Source organism: Pavona decussata, unplaced genomic scaffold, assembly GCF_977016875.1.
Source record: "Pavona decussata unplaced genomic scaffold, jaPavDecu1.1 SCAFFOLD_262, whole genome shotgun sequence".
Lineage (NCBI taxonomy): Eukaryota > Metazoa > Cnidaria > Anthozoa > Scleractinia > Agariciidae > Pavona > Pavona decussata.
In genome coordinates this window covers 38,492-62,500 of record NW_028145665.1, presented here as the reverse complement: position 1 = coordinate 62,500, position 24,009 = coordinate 38,492, and the positions used below count along the sequence as shown (strand labels likewise).

At 38.9% G+C, this 24,009-nt stretch overlaps 1 protein-coding gene across 1 annotated transcript in view; it reads left to right on the top strand.

The window, feature by feature from the left end:
• Positions 1-24,009, top strand: part of LOC146455963 (uncharacterized) — a 42,297-nt gene that overhangs the window by 16,224 nt on the left and 2,064 nt on the right. Inside the window, exons 7-23 of the mRNA XM_085093590.1 lie at positions 1,755-2,096; positions 2,909-3,037; positions 3,218-3,343; positions 3,724-3,858; positions 4,345-4,467; positions 7,635-7,784; positions 8,447-8,569; positions 9,222-9,344; positions 16,535-16,645; positions 17,690-17,711; positions 18,136-18,335; positions 18,687-18,803; positions 19,167-19,351; positions 20,542-20,661; positions 21,123-21,199; positions 22,842-22,882; positions 23,512-23,608. Coding sequence (XP_084949716.1) covers positions 1,755-2,096; positions 2,909-3,037; positions 3,218-3,343; positions 3,724-3,858; positions 4,345-4,467; positions 7,635-7,784; positions 8,447-8,569; positions 9,222-9,344; positions 16,535-16,645; positions 17,690-17,711; positions 18,136-18,335; positions 18,687-18,803; positions 19,167-19,351; positions 20,542-20,661; positions 21,123-21,199; positions 22,842-22,882; positions 23,512-23,608 — 2,221 coding nt within the window. The remainder of the gene's footprint in view (positions 1-1,754; positions 2,097-2,908; positions 3,038-3,217; positions 3,344-3,723; positions 3,859-4,344; positions 4,468-7,634; positions 7,785-8,446; positions 8,570-9,221; positions 9,345-16,534; positions 16,646-17,689; positions 17,712-18,135; positions 18,336-18,686; positions 18,804-19,166; positions 19,352-20,541; positions 20,662-21,122; positions 21,200-22,841; positions 22,883-23,511; positions 23,609-24,009) is intronic.

Below are 24,009 nucleotides of genomic sequence, written 5' to 3'. Positions count from 1 at the left end.
ATCCGGTGTTACATCCAATTACATTGTGTTACATCCGGTCAGCAGTCGTGCTTCTTGGACTTCCGGCCTATGCGTTCAGTTTATTCACCATTCTTGGCTTGTCGACTATCGCAATATCTGACTCGATTTTAGCCAAAGACGTTACCTTGGATTGGTCAAAGGCATGCATTTGCTTTGTACATTGAGCTCGACACATTTACTTTACTTCCTGGTTGGATAATATTGACGAATTTAGGTGCTCGACGGCAGAAATCGCAAGTATTACGACCATGTTTTGGACCTTGTCAACTATTCTTTGTCAAGTGTATGCGGGCTACTTGTATCATCATCTCTGGTCTGAAACGCGGCAAAGTGGATATTCGGTGGGAGTAACTGTTAGTCTGCGCTAGATTTGGTAAAAAAAAAAAACGGAGCGTGCGAAGGAGAGACATTGGAGAGAACCACGCGACGAAAGCATCCTGAAGAAATTCCCAAAACCTTCAAGGTAGGTTTTGTATCAATTTATATTTCATCAAATTTGGTGGCCAAAACCTTATTTACTAAATGTAGGTAGCAGACAAGATGATAAAAGATACTTTTGAAGCTGATTTTCTCTCTCTAAAGCCTGTTTGAGCCAAATACTAGAGCTCTCAAAATTACCAATTTTGCAATTTGTCCCAGGTGTCTTCAGCACCCATGGCCAGAATATAGTTTTCCCAAATTGATTTTATGATATTTAGAAAAGTCAATATCTGTGTAATCGCTGCTGCTAATTTGGTTTATGTGGAAAGAGTACTTTCGGAGAAATTACGAATATGGTTGTGCTTGTTTTTCCTACTTGTCTAAATGGCTGACGGGAACATAGTAGGACGAGCATTTTCTTCTTGTTTATAAAACCGAAATTAGTGTAACGGCGAATTTTAGAAACTGGGAGAGTGGTTCTACCATCTGTATGAATTTCATTTGAATTGGTTCACATGTACCCGAGAACCAGACTCGTTTACTTTTAGCTTTTGAGAATGGAACTTTTGCTCAAAACGTGGTCCTATTAAAGGCCGACGTCATATAGTGCGGTTACCACGGCAACGATTCATCTGCCGATCCAAATATGGTTGTTTTTGTTTATCCCCCAAGGTAACTTACCTCCACACAAAAAATGAACGGGGGTTAAAAATTTTCATTTCCAACTTTGCTTCACTTCAGAAACCGTCATTTTTAGACGATATTATCGCAAAATAACGTCGTCTCAGCGCAATAAGAAGATCCCTCAGGATCGCGATAATAACCAAAATTATTATATATGACAGAATTTGTTTTATTTGCTTGATAGATCTTTATGATGTTCTCGCATGAAAATCGAAAAATTTCCTATCCATATTTCTCCCCCGCATTTGAAGCAGATAAAAACGTAAAATTTTACTTCCAGTGTGATATGCTACGGCGAAAGATGGGAGACTGGGTTCGGATAGCATATAATCCTTTATTCCTTTTTACGTTTTATAATCAATTTTGTGCAATCTTTTCGTGCCCAGACAACGGCTAACAGAGAAACCATGGGTTAACGTCTAATTACATATCAATAAAAATTCTTCCAAAAGGGTTTGGTCTCTCAGTTTTGACGTAGACTTTTCTTTAGCATAAGCTCAAAACTGGCTTTTAAAATATATGTTTAACGAGTGAAATTAAAATCTCGGTTAAGTTTTAATCCGGGATTACCGTTAATGAGCTTTCGAGGAACCGGACTCTGATAATTATCTTTTTTTTGTTTTGTTTAGGTATTTGTGACGTGAGCCTAAAGGCGGTATCGGGAACCATAAAGTCCCCAAATCATCCAAATAACTATCCTAACAATCTTAACTGTGTGTATCTCATCGATCTGGGCCTCGGGTATGACATTACTCTGACTTTCCACAAGTTTATTTTGGAAAAGAAAGAAGACTGCCCGTACGACTTCCTATCAGTACGAGAAGGAACTTTGCCAGATTCACCTCCAATAATAAAGATTTGTGGCGACATCCTCCCACCTGACATCCCCACCAAAGGACCAACGAGGATTGCGTTCAAATCGGATTCCGACAAAGAGTTTGCAGGATTTCATTTGACATACGTAGCACAAGGTAAGGTAATAAGTAAAGCTGCCGTAAGGTAAGCATTATCGTTTGCAGTCTTTTGCAGTTTTCACGTAAGGTAAGCGCAGTTTCATGGACACCAAGAAGTAGACAGCAAGGGAGCGGGTTCAAATCCCATCCTTACTAACAACAAAATCACGGATGCACGTACTCAACACCTTCTCTTGGTTGAGATTATCGCGTCATCGGCCGGTGACCTGAGGGACCTTACCCCTTAAAGCCCGAGTTCTAATATGTACATTCTCTTTACTACTTATTGTATACTTGAAGTGGTTCTAGTAAGGAGAATTTCTTCCAAGATCAAGATATTTTGTCTTTGGTGATCATTTATTTGATTCTCACGAACTTTTAAGTTCATTGAAGTGTTAGCGGGAATACTTAAAGATGCTGGTCGTTCGTAACTTCTTAACTGTTTACGAACGGTCACAGAAACCATTGCCACTGTTGGTGTAACATTCCTAAAATGGGTGAACTGACTGTTAAGTCAGACTTGTCTATACTGTATAGGGATGTACGTTTCGTTTCCTTTTCCCTTCACTGAGACTAATTTTATACTACAAAGTCAGCGAACTGAACGGTTCAAACCAAAATTGAAAACCAAATTGGTAGGAGGCAGAAGTTTGCAAAAAAGTATACCCTATACCACATTTTAACAGCAATGCAAAGCGTTATTTTTATTAGGAGCCAAACAATAAAATTAACTTCAATCCACTGCTTTTTACAATCCTGGAGAAAACCATGCTACAGTGCTGTTGTGATACTAGCAGACTTGTAATGTTATCCTTATTTTGTTATCTTAGATCAGAACGAATGTATTTTGCCTGGTACTTGTCACACAAATGCAACATGCGCCAACAGTGAAGGCTCTTATCAGTGCACATGCCTGCTAAGTTACACTGGGAACGGCAAAAATTGCACATGGTATAGAGGTAACTCTAGCAGCTATATTCTATTATACTGGACTATTTTCAAAACTCAGATGTGAGTGCATGGAAATCCGATTGATTTTCTTAACTTTCACACACGTTCCATTTCCTGAAATTAAGCTCACTTATGGAGCCTTAGAAATCAGCTATCTCCATCTAAAACTTGAGTTTCTTCCTTGACAGAGTTTGATGAATGTAATTTGGACAACGACAACAACTGCCATGAGGATGCGAACTGTATCGATACAAGAACTTACTTCCAGTGTAAATGCAAGGATGGCTTTTTAGGCGATGGGACTAACTGCACTGGTGAGGACCCGTTTTTATCTGGTGTTTCATGTTGTTTTAATACATTAATGCAGGCGAACGCATTGGAGCCAGGTTAGGTTTAAAAATCCTCACTCATCTTTAATTTTTGATAAATCTCGAAAATGTGGCGGAGCCTAGTAAAAGCGAGATTTGCCTTGTGTGTTGACTAAGTTGACAAAGAATCAATAGCAGACCTGTTGTGATTTATGGAGGGCCCCAATTATGGCTCTCTTGCAGTCAATACAAGCTACAAGCAATTTAGAATTGAAACAGTTTCAACATATTTAACATGTTATCGTCTTTTCGATTCATTTTTAAGTTTTGCACTGATAGCAATTAATGTATGACTGAACGTACCCGGTCTTTTTGAAATATTTCAGACATTGATGAGTGTCAGACCAGTGATTTGGCTCGCAAGCACAACTGCCATCAAAACGCCAGCTGCAACAATACTCACGGATCATACCGCTGTACATGTGTATCGGTTTACACAGGAGATGGAGTTAACTGCACAGGTTTTTCTCGTTATTTCTCTACCCTTAAACTAAAGAGTCCGAATTTATTCAGGTTTAGGGCGTACGCAAGTTGTTTGTCTTTGACAAGCAGCATCTTACGATTTATATGTGTAGATTCTTGTTCTGACGTTGCAATTTTGGTTTCTGTGAATGCCCAAACAAATCGATTTTTCTAGAATAGGAGGAATATTTAATACTCGGACTACGAAAAATGATTTAGGAAGGTTGCCTGCAATTTTTCTTCACAACACTAACAGTTTGCCCTCTTGGACATCAAATTTCAGTATCCTTGTACAACTTTAGCTGTAAAAACTCTTTATTGAAACAAAGTTAACTGATTTTTACCTAGGCACTATGAATTTCACTAACTGGCTGTGGGCAGACCAGCTTGCTGTTCACAGCCCTAAAAGAGTAACTGAGAAATCGTTGTCACTGTCGATTGAACAATGAGATTACTAACCTACTTTCTGTGTTTTTAACATGCAGATATTGATGAATGTAGTGTAAACACTCATAACTGTCATGCAAATGGTAATTGTATCAACAATGATGGCTCTTTTCAGTGTGAGTGTAAAAATGGCTATAGCGGAAATGGCGTGCTCTGTTCAGGTAATGCACCGAGACCTAGCGATGTTTGATGACTATCGTCTTGGATTGGCCCACCCAGAAAACCTGGCAACTAAGTTATTTTTGAAATTGTATCATCCTTATCGCACTGTTGTCCTCTATTAGTGAAAACTAAACTGAGACAGTGTGGAAAATTTGCTTTTCATTCGTCTTTAATTTTCATTATGTAAGCTTCCCACGAAAATATAAAAGAAAACGTTCTTTATTTAGGAAGAGTGGGAGGAGGTGGTCTGGTACCCATCGGTGGGTCAACGACAATTTAGATAACAAAGTTAAGGTTGCTGGTGAACCCGGATTTTTTTTCCTTTGGAATGTAAATTAATAAAAGAATCAAACTCCAATTTGGTTTGAGAGTGACAAACTACAATAAAAAATGGTAAAGTGGAAATTCCTTGCATCGACAAACAAGAGAAAAAGGAGACATATATTAACGGTCTCAAAGCTACGTCTCGCATCCAAATCATGAATCATCATGAATTACAAAAGACCTTGAGCATAATTAGAGCTCCCTTCACATCTATAAGTACGCCGTCTCACAACTGTCAAATTCCTCAGCAACAAGGACATCGTCAGTGTTTGATTCTTCATCATCCAAAGACTTGCCAGACAATAAACTCACACTGGTTATGCTAACAATGCTGCGACTGTCTTTGTTGAGTATTCAGGGAAAGGCTATCAGTTTCAGTCTCAAAAACTACCCTTTCAAAAATGAAGATGTATAGTGTTACATTTATATCCAATTTTAATAAAATGAGCACTCCACTTTCCTCGATTTGTGTGTAAATGATGCATTATATACATATGACTGAAATGTTAATTGCCGGAGCAGTAGGCCAATAAATGCCTAAAACTTGTCTGTAATTATGGGCTAAGAAAATGTCGTTAATTAATGCCGCGCGACAAATCCGTCGACCAACCTTCCCCCGGTCACCTTTGAATAAAGAACGTTCCCTTTGGCATTTTGTAAATGTAATTAATATTCTTTGAGAAATTCAAAGCAGGAGTTCACCAAATTGTGTGATAATTAAGATCACATTTCCAAACCTCCTTCACAGTAGTGATTTCCTTTGTTTTCTCTTCATGAATTATAATAATTGATGAGTTGGAGAGAAAATACACCGTTTCAAAATGTTTATTTTGATATTCATAGTCACATAAATAACATACGCAAGACCAGTTTAATTTATCCTCCTAGAATGTAACGAAATGATTTCCCTCGTCATAGTCGTAATAACACGTTTTATTTTTTCTACCTCTTTTACACCTTGTAATTCCTTGAAGTCTATACTTGACGAAAATGGGCCAAAATTTAAGAACTTGAATTGTTTTACATTGACGAAGTTACAACGCAGCTATCATATGAGTCCTGAAACAAGCGGATGAGTTGCCTTCTCCTGTGCAGTTCAGGTGGGGGGGAGGGGGGGAGGTGTTGGAGAACTCCACCAACATAAGGAGAAAAACTTCTTAACTATTTGGTTTGCTGGTTTCAGACGTGAACGAGTGTTTCCCTGATCAAATATCAAGTGAATATCGCCATCTTGCTCACAACTGCCACGCTAATTCCAACTGCACCAACACCAAAGGATCGTTTTATTGCACGTGTCATACGGGATACTCTGGAGATGGAGTCACATGTGTTGGTGAGTGGTGTAACATGAATCAATATCATGAACGAACATGAATCGTATGTCACAATGATAAATGATAAACGACCACTATATGATTATTACTAATTTTGTGAAATGACGTTGGGTGTTTGGAAAAATTCAAGTGATGCAGATCTTTTGGATTTTCATTTTTCAAAACAAACAAGATATCTCAACAGAAATTCGTTGCTATGACAACAACTACATGCAGAAATGGGAATTTCTGCTGAAAAGGGACTAAAGGTGTGCAGTTCAGGTGGGGGGAGGGGGGGAGGTGTTGGAGAACTTCACCAACATAAGGAGAAAAACTTCTTAACTATTTGGTTTGCTGGTTTCAGACGTGAACGAGTGTTTCCCTGATCAAATATCAGATGAATATCGCCATCTTGCTCACAACTGCCACGCTAATTCCAACTGCACCAACACCAAAGGATCGTTTTATTGCACGTGTCATACGGGATACTCTGGAGATGGAGTCACATGTGTTGGTGAGTGGTGTGACATGAATCAATATCATGAATGAACATGAATCGTATGTCACAATGATAAACTGATAGACAACCACTATATGATTAATAACTAATTTTGTGAAATGACGTTGGGTGTTTGGAAAAATTCAAGTGATGCAGATCTTTTGGATTTTCATTTTTCAAAACAAAAAAGATATTCCAACAGAAATTCGTTGCTATGACAACAACTACATGCAGAAATGGGGATTTCTGCTGAAAAGGGACTAAGGGCCGTTTTAGGTGAGAAAACAGGTCTATCGAGTTTCGTGCAAAAATAACTTAAAAGACGATTTACTTTTCGATCCCTAGTCAAGATGAACAAGATGGTTGGGGTTGCGCCTCGCATGGGTATCATATCCCGTTCGCGCTAACCCTTCTGGTCTTTACTTTACTTCACATTTCTTTATTAAAACTCACTTGTTCGTTTGTAGTTTGTTGTTATTGATTAATTGACCAATAAAGCTGGAAAACGAAGTAAACTTAATTTGTTTGTAATTGTCGAAACGAGTTAGAAAATGACGCCCACGACGTTCCAGGGAAAAAACGCGCACCAAAAATTTCGAATACACACCGCTGTTTAATAGCACTACAATTTGCTAATTCTATTTTCGGAGTTCCCAAAAAATGAGTTTCAAGAATTCTGGATTTAGATTAATCCACAAAATCCTTTCCAAAGACGAATTTGTTGAATTTGAGACCTATTTTCACCGTCCCCCACCGCTCAATAAATAAATAAATAAGTAAATAACGCAACATGTAAAACATGAAAACGGATCTTAAGATCTGGCTTTGGATTTTTCCGAACGAAGACATCTTTCATCTTTTTGTAAGAAAGAAACTAATTAATCATTATTTCATAAGCTAAGACCCCTTACACTAGGAAAAGTTGTCATCGTTTATTGTGCATTACTGCACTTGTTTGTCGACACTAGCCATTATTTAAAACATAACGTCAAATAATTCAGTTTTATGCTTTTGTACATTAAACAAACAGCTATGAATGAATGCCGCGAGGACCGCTTAGCACTCCAGCACAGCAAATATGTTCACAATTGTCACGAGGACGCCAACTGCACCAACACCAACGGGTCATTCTACTGCACATGTCTTCACGGGTATTCCGGAGATGGGATAACTTGCGCAGGTAAACAAAATGCTTTTCAAAAAGTTAGACTACAACTTTGTTTTACAATAAAGCAAGTCTGCGGAATAAGATTTTCCATTTCTGTTTTTCCTGATATTAGCGGACAGTTTTTCACGCGCGTGCATAGGCCCAGACAAATGCCTTCCGACAGGTCTTCTCACATGTTCAAACATGATAGAATTGAGAGTCTTGTTGTGCCTCTTGTCAGCAGGATTATTTTAAATATAATAGAAATATTCCAAGTAGAAGGACAAGGCAAAGTAACCACCTCAAACTGTCGTCTGTAAATGGAATGTACGAAAAAGGCATTTTATTATCATGGATGTATAGTTTTAACCTGAATTTAAGGCGTTTTTAGAGCAATTTTGTTTATTTCTATATTATGTTATTTTACCTTAACTTACTCTATTTATTTTGTCATTATTGTTTTTTATTTAATTGGTAGGGCCTCTAGTGATAACAGTTTTTACTATACATGTAGATACTAAAGGTGTAACTCTTTGTAAATGAGGGTATCTTATATCTCACCTACACTCTCCAACTACCAAATTTCAGCGCAAGCTTAAAGAATATAAGTACATAAAATGGGTAAATCAACATGACAGTCATACAAACCTGAATTTCATCTTGCTGACATTACTGTCATCTTTATTTCTGTCTAGATATACAAGAATGTGAAAACAAAATAGACAACTGCCATGTTGACGCTAACTGCGTCAATACTAAAGGGTCGTTTTATTGCATGTGTCTTACTGGATATTCGGGGGATGGTGTCACCTGTATAGGTAAGAATGGGACGAATATTTGCGATTTAATTTAGGGAAACTCCTGATCCATGCATGAACTATCTTAAAACACAGCATTTTATTATTATCCTTACGTCCAGGGCTTATTTCCTTGGTTAGAGTGTGAAGAGAAAACAGAAGAAGTGGAGCAAAAGAGCCACACTGGTAGCGATGAGTTTTGATAACAGAATCACTCGAGCGGACTATCTTTGAGACTCGACTGACTTGACAGACAGTAAACGAATGATAACCAATCGCCATTGGCTATGGTATAAAGATTACCTATCCTTACTACGTTAAATCGACTTAGACACAGCTGATTGCACCACGTACAGAACAAGTTTTTGTTTCATGTATGTCTTTACCCCACCCCCTTCCCCGTTTCCTTTAGTTCTTACTGCGCTCCAATAACAAATGGTCAAATATTACCATGAGTAACGATCTATAATAACTGTGTTTTCCTATTGGAATAGCAGCTGACCTTTCTGTTTATTTGTTTGTTTACTTGTTTGTTCTTGTATTTCTTTTATCATAACGTCATTTTGTTTGTTTTCTAACATATTACAACAGGTATGAAAGTCGAATATTCATTTAAATATTCGACAAGATATTAAAATAATCTGCATTCAGATAAATAGCCCTATTATTTCAGACATTGAAGAATGCGCCACGAACAAAGATAACTGTCATACTGATGCCAACTGTACCAACACCAAAGGATCATTCTACTGCACGTGTCATACAGGGTACTCTGGAAATGGAGTCGTTTGCGAAGGTAAGCTTCAAACATTTTCTCACTTGATCTTTCAACTTTTAATCCAGCTAACAATTGCCTGTAATGGGAAATGATCATACCGAAAATACTAAAGAGGTTGTAACTTATTTTCTTGACTTTCCACAAAAGGAAAGAGAGTATACAAAATATTATTATTTTTTTTTTTTGCGTCAGTGTAGCACCATCAGGATAAGTTGCTTTGTTATGCTGTTCCTCTTACGAAAAGTAAAGTGTTCAAACAGACCACACAGACCCATACTTTCGACATTGAGCATATCAAGTGGCACTTTCCCTAAAAACGGTCCACTGCTTTACGGGTCGGAAAAAAGTTTGCCCTCAAACTTTGCCCAGTAAATCATCTTGGGTCATAAGCAAATGAAATCAGTTTAGTTTTTGGAAATACGTTAAAATATATTTTTTACAGGCCACAACAGTCAGAGCGGTCGAGGACCTTAATTTGAGCGTGGCGAAATATCTTCCTTGACCACAGCGACTTCGCACTTTTGGTGCTTTTGCGAATATGAAACACGCATTATGCAAATGAGGTTGTTGATCAAATTCAGATTGTTACAAATCAAAACATTCTTAATCGCTAAATTCCACCATTCTAAGTTAACTACACCACAAAGCACACAAAATAAAATGTATAAACAGTTTTAACCGTTTTAAAATTCCTAAAATTGGTGAATTATTTGGTCCCGATTTTTGGATACTTTGCGGGAAATTTTTATACAAATTAGGTCTGCACTGTCTTCTAAACAGTATTTAGGTTTTAAGAAACTTATTTTCATTATTATTATTGTTACTATTATTATTATTATTATTATTATTATTATTATTATTATTATTATTATTATTATTATTATTATTATTATTATTCTATAATAATAGACAGACCGACAGAGGTCGGCTTTCTTTGATGTTAGAATTTGCCACCCAAATGCTGACTCCTAAAGGGATATGGATCTTAACCAGATTTACAGGCAACATGAAACGGAAAAGAAGCGCCAGTATGCTAGCCGAATTTTAGAAGTGGAGCAAGCCACATTCACGCCATTAGTTTTTAGCACGACAGGTGGAATGGCGGTGGAATGCAAGCGATACCATAGTAGGCTTGCTGAGTTAGTTGCTACAAAGAAGGGCTATGCGACTACTATGTCATGGATCAGGGCAAGGGTGTCCTTTGCATTGCTGAGATCAGCATTACTATGCTTAAGAGGTTCGCGAGCTACAAGGAGGATCCATCTAGAATTGACGGACATTGACTTTGACATCGAGAAAGGACATGCAAATATTCGTTAAAAACATTGAGAACATAATTTTATTTCTTGATTTTTCTTATTTTTCTCGGTAGCCTTTCATTTGATGTTGGTTTTTATTTCTTTTTTTAAGATTTTTAACTTTGTATATATTATTTGATCGATCAACGTCTTTGAAAAAGTTTTTGTATGGATATTCTTAGCATGAACTGCAGAATTATGAGGCGTTTTTCTTTTTTTCCGCTACCGATATTTTTAATCACCTTTCTGTATTTGTTGTTTGTTTTTATTATCATAGTTATACTTTTAACGTGTAAATAGCAATTTGTGTGGAATATTTTAATAAAAAAATAATTATATTATTATTATTATTATTATTATTATTATTATTACTATTATTATTGTTATTATTATTATTATTATTATTATTATTATTATTTTCATTTTTGCACATCGCTGCTTTGTTGACGCCATTCAATTGGTATTCATAGCTTAATGCCCTTTAGGAAGTAAAATATTTCGCTGTGTTACGGCCGCATTCCACGTTGTTATGTTTAGCATTTAATTCTTTGTATGGTTGCACATTCCTTTCGCATTCTTTTCAGACATCAAGCGTTCAAGGCAACATCGTTGCAGTTTTTTTCGTTCAACTCTTGTTTGCCATCGTACATTTTTTTACGCGGGATGCCCTAAAGGGGCATACCGTGTCTAAAAACGGGTCGATTTCTTTTTTTTTTTTCTTCCTCGTAGCGACAAATCTGTATATTAATTTATTCATTAAACTCACCCCTCTCCTACTCGTGGTGTATTGTTCTGATTGTCTTCAACAGAAGCAGGCCAATCAAAATCCATTCTTGTCGCTTACATCGCGAGGGAGGGAACCCACTCAACCCCTACATGTGTGACGTCAACGCATCATTTGATCTATTTATTAAAAACAGATTAAATTTGGCGCCATATTGTTAACATGTTCTGAACTCAAGTGTGCCGTTTTCAAACGGAAATTTCACCATTTTGAAGCGGTGAATCGAAAGAACAACTTCTAAGAAGCACTCGATATCTAAAACGGTGGAAATTGGAGAGTTCCTGGCGAAGGAATCGTGCTTTCTTTGACAGTCTTAGACCACGACGCGAGACTGAAAAGAGGTCATTGAGAAGCTTACGTTATCGCAATGGAATTCCCGCAATTTCCCTTGAAACCCTGAGTAGCGGAACACAAGGAAAACAACGTAACGCGATCGTCGTGACTCAAACTATTCCATTAGCAAGGATAGTTTTATCAATCGGCGAAGCATACAGTTGGAATAAATGAATCAGCCCCAGCATCTCTCGTAATGCCAGTATAGCAGGCATCTTGTCCGTTCAACTTTCTAGCCACACAACGTTTGTAAGTATTTTCGCTTAGTTTCTATCCGTTTCCTGTATTTTCGTCGTTTCATAGTCGTCGTTTGTATTCCTTAGTAATTTGTATATTGTTTCGCTTTTAGCAACCGTAATCGCAATTCGAAATAACAGTAATAAAGACGAGTTGGAACCGTGAACTATCCCTGGATTATTCGCCTATATTTCGTTGAAACGTTATGGATCCAATTGGGGAACAAGTTGGAACGGAAAGCGACAGTTTGGATTTCGCTAACACTGCTTTAGCAACCGGTGTAACAAGGCGAAGGCAGCGTACAGAAAAGGGAAAAGCATTTATCGCTCATGTTCGATGGACGGATTGCCAGACTTTATTTAGAAGAATCCAACGTCAAATGAAAGAAATCGATAGTTTGGCGACTAATGAAGAGAATGTGGACGTGGTCGAGAGGAATTTAACTTCATTTCGTTTTTCCGTGGAAGAACTCAAGGCGGGTTTCGCTGCTCTTTTAAATGATCTTGAGTCCGAGGAGGATTTGGACATTGTGAACGAATGGTATAGTAATCTGAATGAAAGGATTAACGACTTTTTAGACAAAACTGTACTCTGGATTTCAACCGCGAAAGAGACAATCGAACATAGCTTGGAAACAAGATCTCAAGTTGGCTCGTTATATTCCACATCGCGTCGTTCAAAGGCATCCTCTAGACATTCTAGCCGTTCGATTACCTCAAGCAGAGCGAAAGAGAAAGCAAAAGCCGCCGAGTTAAAGGCCAGAGTTGCTATGTTGGAAAAAAGGAAAGAGTTGGAGTTGAGAGTCGAGAAGTTACGCCTCGAAGAGCAGTTGGCAGTTGCTCGCGTGCGAGAGGGTGTGTTCGCTGAAATTGAAAGGGGTGTTGGCGATGCAGATTCGACTGGTCGTCAAGAATTGTCCCCGAAAGATTCTTTTGTACAGGCATCTACTTCATCTGGGCCGTTTCTTCCAACTTCCTTAAGCGCTTACACGTCTCCAGCTGTTACGTCTAACACTATGACTAAAGTGAGTTTTACCGCCGCCGCTGATTTATATGACGCTCCTATGATACAAACTCCTCATAAGCTAATGCAGTATCCAAGTCTGAATCCTTTTGCACCTGAGTTTCACGTCGCGGAAACGAAGCAAGATACAGAGCCATTAGGACAACCGAAACAAGAACCTTTCGCGAGTGAACCTCGATACATGGCTTACACACATCAAAGCGCTAAGCAGTTCTGTGAAGTCCTTCAACAACAGAACAGATTAACAGAATTACTAGCGGAGCAACAACAACAGAGTTTACTGCCTTCTCTTACACTGACCAAGTTTAGCGGCGATCCTTTGGAGCACTTTACCTTTATAAGAAGTTTTGAATCGCAAGTAGAGGCTAAGGTCAGCGCGAATGATGTGCGTCTGCAATACTTAGAGCAGTATTTACACGGAGAACCCAAGGACCTAATCAAGGGATGTCTCCACCTTGATCGACACAGTGGATACCTAGAGGCCAAAAAGCTCCTTAACGAAAAGTATGGGGACCCATACAAGATATCCAACGCCTATCTCAAGAGAATTAACGAGTGGCCCTGCATCCGACCAGGAGACGAGTTGGCATTAGACAGATTCTCCATCTTCCTAAGTCAGTGCCGGAGCGCGATGGCAACTCTAACCTATCTGTCTATTCTAAATCATCCTCACAATTTGCAAAGCATGGTAACCAAGCTTCCATTTACGCTTCAAGACCGATGGCGCCGAGAAGCAAATAAAAGGAGAGTGGTGAGTGGAGTAATCCCTTCCTTTGCCGACTTCGTGAACTTCGTTAATGCAGAAGCAGGAATTGCGACCGACCCAGTCTTTTCTCGTGAAGCGCTTCGTCGTTTAGAAGGTACCTCAGATCGACCTGATTGTTCCAGCAAAGGCAGAGGTAAAGGCTTTGGCAGATCTAAGACGCCTGGGAGCCATAATGTTACTTCACATCTCGCCTCCAGTCACGCGACAGATGTGACCGCTGACCAACAATTAGGCTCACGCACTCCCATTAGCCTCTGTAAGTTGTGCAACAAGAACCATGACTTGGACGACTGTCTAGACTACTTGAAGAAATCCTTGTCACAAAGGAAAGACTTCTTAAAGATGAAATCACTCTGCTTTGCCTGCTACAGTCCTGGACATAGATCCAACGGTTGTGCCCAGCGAAGGACCTGTAAGAGCTGCTCACGTCGACATCCAACGGGTCTACATGATGATAGCTTCGCCCTCAATCAGGAGGCTTCCAAAAAGGCTAGCTCTACTCCTCCGCAACCAAAGGAGAAGGTTTTAAATGCTCAAACGGAGGTGGAAGAAGCCCTCTGCCATGTTGTAGGCACCAAAGACTCAGTAGCCGCCGTTCCTGTCGTTCCCGTTAGGCTGAAATCTGCTGAAAGTGAAGTCCTCACTTACGCCATGCTTGACACCTGTAGTACCGGTTCGTTCGTTACTGACGACATCGCGACGACCTTGGGGGTGAATGGCGTGAATACACAGCTGATGGTGAAGACTGTCAATGGTACGAAGTTGCACGACTCTAAGGTCCTGAATGGATTAATCGTCACGGACTTAAAGGGCAAGAATCCCATACAGCTACCAAAGATATTCACTAAAGAGGACCTCTGCACACCCCCAAATGTGCCTACGCCTGAACTTGCCCATCGTTGGAAACATCTCAGAAACATAGCCAGCGAGCTGCCTACGCAGTTACCAAACGTCAGGATTGGTCTTCTGATTGGCTCAAACTGCCCGAAAGCTCTCGAACCCATAGACGTATTAGCTGGTGAAGATGGTGGTCCCTTCGCAATCAGGACGTTTAATGGATGGGCAATAGTGGGCCCTCTGTACATGTGCGACACAGAACATTCAAATGTCAATTGCCATAGAGTTGCTGCTACGGAAGTTGGTTCAGGCAGACACCTCGACCACCACTTCATGGTAGAGAGCAGAGTTAAGGAGATCGTCACTCCACAAGCACTCAATAAGATGCTCGAACTGGACTTCAGTGAACGAACGGAAGATAACGAGCAAGAATATTCACGAGAAGACATGAAGTTTCTGAAGATAGTTAGCCAGGGAGTTCGTCACGAGGAAGATCATCATTATGAAATTCCCCTTCCTTTCCGCGTTGACAGCCAATGGTTTCCTGACAATAGAGGACAAGTTTTTCAAAGGACACTTTGGTTAAGAAAGAAGCTTATTAAGAATGAGAAGTTTTACAAGGACTATGTTAACTTTATGAGCAGCATCATTGCCAAGGGATTTGCTCGGAAGGTACCGTCTCATCTTATCCCTGCAAAGACGGGCCAGGTCTGGTACATACCCCATCATGGCGTCTACCATGCCAAGAAGCCGAACAAGATAAGGGTGGTGTTCGACTGTAGCGCAAGATTTGGAGGAACATCGCTCAACGACAAGTTGCTACAAGGGCCTGGCCTGACGAATCGACTTGTTGGTGTCCTTACAAGATTTCGCAAAGAGCCTATTGCGTTTATGGGGGACATTGATGCAATGTTTCATCAAGTCCGCGTACCAGAAGGCCAGCGAGACTTCCTTCGCTTCCTTTGGTGGCCTGATGGAGACCTAACACAAGACCTTGAAGAATATCAAATGAATGTCCATTTGTTCGGCGCAGTGTCGTCACCAAGTTGCTCAAATTTCGCGCTGAAGAAAGCCGCAGATGACGCAGAAAAAATTGATGGAACAGAGGCCGCAGATGTTCTGCGAAAGAACTTTTACGTTGACGACTGTCTACGCTCCGAAGGAAAAGAAGATACCCCTATCGAAAGGATACGTGACGTACGCCATGCTTGCGCCCATGGAGGGTTTAATTTGGCCAAGTTTGTTAGCAACAACAAGAACGTTCTCGAAAGTATCCCGGAAGAAGTGCGCGCCCCAGGAGTTAGATCGTTAGAATTAGGAAGCGATCACTATCCAGTGGAGAGGGCTCTTGGTGTCCAGTGGGCAATCGAATGGGACATGTTCGGTTTCAGAATTGTCATCAAAAACCAACCACTAACAAGGAGGGGTATATTATCAAGCATATCATACTTTTATATGAAACTAGCGATCTAACTAAGGTTGAACTTGTAACAAATACCTTCTTTACCACATTCTGGGATTTTACTTTGCATGTGGTCCCTTGTGAGGCACCAAAGTTGTATCAAAGAAGGTTTTCGGACACGCTGAGTCCATTAGCAGCTTCCCATTGCTTCCTAAGCTATGCAATGAACACCCTTGGGTGGGGAAGTTGAGATCAGCTTATAGTGCCGCAAAAACTGACTACTTAACAACGTAACCTACTACATGTTTTCATCAGTCCACAAGCTCTTAAAGCTAGCACCAGCTTCCATAACATCTTTTAAACTATTACCAAAGGCTACGAATTCCTTAAATAAACTAGTAAGAAGACCAGTAATAATAATTTTTAACTCGTGAATGTGCGCATGTGCAATGGTCGAGTTATCGCAATGTGGGAAATCGGTCACTCATGTTTAATTTGTTTCGCATCTCCATTCATTTGTCTTTACAGATACTCCTTCCAGTGGAACGACACTGGAGTGGTACTTCATTGTTGGGCCTTTGTTGGCTGTGGTATTTCTCACATTACTCAACTGGTACATTTGTAAACGTCGAAAGAAAGGTATGAGACGCCGTTCTTAGGGCACGGCAGTTTATTTTATTCCATATTTTACGTAATATATCAAACACGATGAAGAGTGTTTCATCAGATATCAAAACACTGAGAAGTAGGTTGAAAAAACGAGGCGCAGCCGAGTTTTTTTAAACGACTTCGAGGTGTTTGGATATCTGATGAAACACACTTTCGAGTGTTTGATATGGCTTCTCAAATGATCAGTAATTCTTGGAGAAATTCAAGGCTAAAGTTGGCAAAATTTTATGGCAATTAGGATCACATATCCAAACCACGGTCACGGTAGTGATTTTCTTTGTTTTCTCTTGATGAATTATTAATGAGTTTGAGATTAAGGTTTTCACATCTGCGATTACCAACAAATGTCAGAGTAAACTGAAGAACTATTATCCAAAGGAATTAAAAGAATGAGAATGTGAAGAAAAATTAACGTTTAATATATGACCCCTTTTTTCATATATTATATGAATTACAATGTAATACACTTTTAGACTTGAAATATGATGTTAACAATAGAAATTGACCATGAAAAATTTGCAATGTACAGGGACTGGGTTACAAGTTAAAATTTACAATATCATCATTATCAACAGTAAAATATAATTTAATGCTATAAAGGAAGGCATGCCATCACAAGTTTATTTTAATTTAACGCAAAACACGTTTTACACACTGTCAGCATTTATGGAAACATTAAAGTAACATGTACATTAACAAAACATAATACCGGAAAAATTGTTGTCAGGTTTCGACGAGGAAAGTATGGGTGAAGGTAACTAAAAGATTTGGCAAATTCATTGAACTTTCTCACTTTTCAATACCATTAATTCTTTGGTCTTGAGTCCCTTTCAAATATACTCTCCCACCAATGTGGCCGTGGTTGGTTTTACTTAAATGATCTCGATAATCGTAGTGTGGACTGTCCTTTTATTCTATTTTCCTTTCCGTGACAAAACAAACTGTACCTGTCCAAGTATCTTCTCTGTATTATTTGATTCACTTTTTTTCCTTTTCTACCCACGGGGAACACAGATAGGGACAAGCCGGAGATCAAGTAAGTCAAATGATTTACGATTATTCTATTGAAATTACTTTTAGTGGTTTGTATGACTGCACTTGTTATCAGGGAACAGGTCTTGAACTGAAAAGGAATGGGATTAAAAGATTTGTTCGATTTGGCCATTGAATATGAAACTGAGCGCGTGGAGGCTCATTGAACAGACAGGGTACGCTCGGCGGACAAAAGACACATGTTTGGTGCACCAAGCTAAGCTAAGTAAATAAAGAGGATTGTTTTTTCTACCAATCGATACCTACCTCACCTTGGTTTAATAACACTTTTTTGTACCATGGAAAACCGTTTGAAATCATCTGAGTTTTTGTTTCCGAATGATGAAATTAAACTAAAGAAATAATTGATTGAGATATATAACATCAGCAGAGTATTTTGATGAAGGTACAAGCTTTTCTGTTTGAAGATCATCAAGGCATAATGAAGAGCAAGCGTACGAGATGGATGTGTGGGACTGTGAGGTGGATGAATGGGAGATTTCACGTGAACGTATAACACTGCGAGAGGTCATAGGTTGTGGGGCATATGGAGTAGTTTGGCGAGCAACTTTAAGTCAACCGACTGGAGGATTTGGAAAACGTATTGTTGCAGCGAAGTGCTTCACACGTAAGAACCGCTCTATTTAATTTCTAAACCAATTATATCAACGATGACGTGACATTCATTTACTTTAGGAAGCTTACAAACAAATTTAACCGTTTTTAGTAATATCTGTGCATTACTCTTGGTTTTTAATCTGAAATTCAGAACGTTTCAGTGGAGTCCTTTAACAATCCTTTCTCTACTTCTGTATATTATATACACTGCTTGCTTTTGAAGACAACAGAACAGCGCACAACACCACACCACATGCAACATAAAGCAACACCAATAAATGAATAAATGTTCTGGGTGCGTCCTGTGCGACGTATTAACCATCTTGCCTATCTGAATTAACTCTGATCTTTTCATTTGTAGCCACTGCTGGAGAAGATGGAAGAAAAGCACTTATGAGAGAGATCGAGTTGGGAAAAATGTTTGGGAAAAATCCTCAGCCAAACATTATCAATTTTATTGGATGTGTTACAACACAACGTAAGGAGATGCATTTCTGTTTACGCTGTTTGTTTCTTTCTCTGTTTAGTTATTATATATCTCTGGCAGATCCACAGAAATTTTCCATAGTGTTAATCTGATGAGGCTCTAGACAGAGTATATTGTTAGGGTGCACACTCAGCCAGCCTTCTAGGGGGCTTTTCTGATAGCACTTACGTCACTCAGTCGATCCCATTACTAAGAAGATAACAACTAAGGTGCTACACCAACTCTAAATAACATACTGGGCCAACATTTTATTGTTTCTTGTCTTGAAGGCCTGCGACACTGGCTTGAACTCATGAGCCCACCAGTGAGGGAACCGGTGTATAATACATTTAACTGCTGTATTTCTGCTCCTAGTTCACCCAATTCTCATCATGGAGTACTTAGCGTCCGGAGATTTGCTTGGTTATCTGAGAAAAAGCCGAGGAATTGTTGACAAGTATCATTTTGGAGAGGGTGGTACTTTAGAGCTGACAACTTATGACCTGGTCTCATTCGCAAAACAAATTGCAAGTGGAATGGTGTTCCTTGGATCCAGAGGGGTATGTTCATTTTAACAGAAAAAAAAAATAACAAGGAGGCGCTATTGAGGCCTTCCGCCATCTGCTATTTTTTATCTTTTCTTGCAGTGGTGATTAGCTTGTTCACCGAATTACTTTAACAAACAATCTTACAAACTTAGTAGTCAGTAAGTGGATGGTGAAAGTACAATTCGCGATTAGCGTGACACTTTAAAGCACGGAATTAAAGATACGGATCTTAGTCTTCTGCACTGTTCACCAGAGGATGTTAACAAGATTCCAAGTGAGTTGAAACCTCGTAAACCTGAGGCCCGGATAATGTTCATTCCATGATCTTAAACTTTGGAGATTATCAACTCTAATATTCCCCTGGGAGAATATGAGAATATCAGCCCGACTCTCCCCTGTTACAATCAAAGCCGCCACCAGCTTTTCAGCGGGGTTTATTCAGTATAATCAGCGTGGAAGAAAGAAGGAAATAGATCCATGTGAAAAATAGCAACTATAAGATATCTAAAGAAAAGGGGTACGTTTCTAAAGAAACTGTGGTGCTGTGAAGATGGGGGAGTAGAAATGAATATCAACTGAGTTTATAAGGTAATTTAACCACGGTAAAGAGATTCGAGTGCTGGTGTTTCTGGCCTAAGCCATTCTTTAAAGCGGCTGGTGCTCGAATCTCTTTACGTTTGTTAAATTACCGTCTAAACTCTGTTGATAAGACCAAACGCTCTGGGCCAGTTATTTAAAGAGAGTCTAACTTAGGCCGCGGCTTAAGACAATCAGTGGACCTCCAAATCTGTTTATCAGTGGTTTATTTTAAGTAGATAAATAGTTTCTACTCTGGGATGCAAGCCTTCTTGTTACCGTAAGCAGCAGACAATGTTTAGATATGATTGTTGGCGAATTTAAAAATGGCTTAGAACGTGGTTTTGTGAAACACCGTCTAAACAATAACCAACCCTCCATGTTTGATTTTGATTGCGCTTTGCTATAAACGTACCAAACAAGAGTCAGACTTCAACGCCAAACCTGAGGTTCCAGCAACATCCACCATTTTTTTTAGATTAAATGACAACGTGCCTGACATCAACATGGCTGTGACATACCTACTAGAAGCGTCTATAAAAATCATAATATACTTGAGAAAATGTTAAATATTTTAAACTCTTCCCAAAATAGATTTCCTTTGGTTACGATTTCTGTTTTTGTAGATAGTCCACCGTGATTTAGCAGCACGAAACGTCCTATTGGATCGAAACTTTATATGCAAGGTGACAGATTTTGGTTTAGCGTATCAGAACTTCAAATATGGACATGGCAATGCAAAAAAGGTACACCGGACTTAAAGCAATTAATTTGATTAACTTATGTTTGAATATGAATGTGGACTTTTTAAATTTACAGTTCGTCATTCTGAACTGTTGCCCCCTGACAACATCTTGTCGATTTTCAAAAACAGATTGTTATCTTCTTGGAAGCGTTCTTTTCTATATTTGAAAGAGTTATATTGCATGCGTTATTGGGAATACAAAGAGAAAACGTTTTAGTCATGAAACGTTTATTCACGCCTTGATTAATAAACTTGAAATTGTTAATATTTGGGGATATTGTCATTTTTGTTTCTTTTTTTTTTTTTACGCATTTAAATACCAGAACCCTTTAAGGATAAAATAGTGAGAAAATCGAGGTATCCTGCGCAATAACTTTTATCCTGACACAATTTACTCTATTTTCAGGTTATCTCTCACCTTCAGAATAGGTTAAAAAAACTGTGATACTGCTTGCTTTGTAGGGTTGTATGCCAATTAAATGGACAGCACCTGAGATTCTTTTTGGGAATCCTGCGGAACTCTCATCCAAAAGTGATGTGTATGTGAAATTATTGTTAATGAACCAGTTTAGGAGGCCATGAATAGGATGCTCTATCTGTATTAAGAACTTAAGTCAACCATTTTCCGAGTAGATTTATTTTTTGAATTGCGCCCGCGAAAAGGTATGACGTATGACAATTCAATTGCCATTGCTCTTCTTTGATTGGGTATTTGAAATGTGGGCGTTCCAAAGGTCCCCCGAGAACCATTCTGCACGAAATAAATCAACTCTGGAAAGGGTTGACTCCAAAGCTGAATGACAACCTTCCTATGTAGATGAAGTTAATCTCCACCCCAACCCTTAAACTAACGATATGGAACCTAATAGGCCATTTTCATGATGGCGTCATTTTACTACAACTACCCGAATTCATTTCGTTTTCCTTTTCAAATTCAAATTTTGTAATCCCAGTGGAGAGCGAAGAACAATAGCTCTTATTAGCATGAGAAAACGAAAACCAGAAAAATTCTGGTAGTTGTAGTAAAATGACGCCATAGTAAAAATGTCCTATTAGATTTACATGTCCGTTGCCCGTCAATTTTACGGTGGAGGCCTACTCAACCTGGGAAAGGGGGCTGGGTAGGACAAAGTACCTCCGCCGACTTTGAAGATTCAAGCAAGTGCAAAGTTTGCGACTTTTCCTGAAATTTATTCAACCTTGTTTCCAGGGTCTCTCCTCTTCCCTCGTCCCCTGGTGTGTGTGAGAGAGAGTACGGAAAGAGGAGAGACCCTGGGAACGAGGTTGAAATTTATCTAGCAACCAACAGTAAGTCATCATTTAAGCCACTTGATATTTCCATAGAACACTATTTTTTAGCTATCTTCTTTCACATTTTATTGCATTTTAGAGTTTCTTTACCGCTTTTGATTAATTTTGAGTCAATGTGGACAGTTTCAAAAGTTATAATAGAAATAAAAAAATTAAAGATGGCCGGATTTGCAAAACAGATAACGTAATGTGCACGTCATATAATATTATGATGACATTGTCTCATTTTCTGCGCCTCAAAGGAAACACTTGGGAGGTATTTTATTGTCTTCAAGAGGCTCGAACAAAACCCAGAGTAATTTTCACAAGGATGTTTCCGAAATTTATTCCCTCGTTCCTAATGTGAAATTTGTTACTATAACTTTCCACAGTTTCGTGAATTTCCATTAGTTTTGATTTCTTGTTGCTAAGTTTTGTTTGCACATTTACGAAGTTTTTGAAAAACAATCAGAAATAAAGATGATGGATGTTAAACGTTTGCGACGTCAAACATCGGTTCCTGTTAGGATCCTCAAAACATTACAAGTTGTACTATTGCGCCCCACCAGGTTACACTGTCATATAACTTACTTAAGTTCAGATTTATGGAGGTTTTTGTGAGTGGTGTGTCCGCCTTAGCCCAAGAAGACTACAAAACCCAAATGGAAAAAGACTAAAGAATAAATATTGAACCCACTGCTAACAGAATTACCTTGTAAAGTATAATATAAAGTAACAAAGACAATTACTGCTCAAAAGCTACAGTTCAATGGTCACTCTTCAAAGTCAAAACAAAGAACCACTGTATGTTGTACAGTGTACGCAACCGCATATCATACAGATGGAGCGCTGGAGAAGACTTTCTCACTCATATGCATTTCTTCTTCACAGGTGGTCATATGGAATCGTCCTCTATGAGATATTCACCATTGGTAGGTTTTATTTTATTGTTGAAATAGGCCTTACTACAAGATTTTAATTGCATCGTAAAGTAATTAAAAAATAAAGAAATGAAACTGTTTCATCTACGTACGGCCAAATTAAATAGTTAAGCTGGCTGACTCAGTTACAGCAAAGTCATACCTACACTGCAAGATCCTCGAGGGCCTACTAATTAGCCAAAAAGAGTATTCATTGAACATCCAGGTACACTGTTTCATCGCAAAACTATTCCCACGTGGAATAACGTAGTATAATTTTTGCAACGTTCGTTTTATTACCCTGAAGGTGACTGATAATCTCGTACCCCGATCTCAGTCGTCGGTTCGGGAATGTCGAAATGGAGATCTGGGTACGAGATTAGGTGACTGACTGGTCCTTTTAAAGACATTTATAAACGTTTTTTAGCCTGTAAAATTTTTATTGATGTTACTAGCAAAAATGTTAAATAGTGCATGTAATTTTTTTTTCTAAGTTTGTTTGTCAGTAACCTCAACCATAACATTTGGTACCATTAGGTCTATGTTGTTCGACTTTAAGTTAAAGACACGAAGTTAAGAACTGTAATGACGACAAGAGAGGTTAAAAACTTGAAAAATAACACGACTTTGACAATCAACAGGGGGCATCCCATATCCAAACTGGTCGGAGGCAAAAACAATGACAGAAATACGAAATGGTTACCGCATGCCAAAACCACCACACATCGACGACACCCTGTGAGTTTCACCTGTCAGTTTAGAACTGTCTGTGAATTTGTTAATGCATGACTCAATCAGAGACAGTGCTGCCTGGGCAACAGGAAAACAAAGTAATTCTTTGGCCCTGAGCTATTATCTGTGCGTTCAAGGCTGATATCACAACTGTTGGCCAAAACATCAATCAATAAACGGTGACACTTTGGTGTGCTTTTATAATGTTGCTTGGCGAGTGTGACCCCTAAAAATTGGACATCAATTATCTTTTGTCACCTTCACGTAGCCTACATAATATGTGCCAATAGCTGTTAAGAGCACCGCCAAGAATGTCAATACAAAAACATTCCAGCCCAAAACATCCCTAACTAATTTATACATTAAGCTACAGCAACTTGCACTTTCACTTGCACTTTCGACGTGCA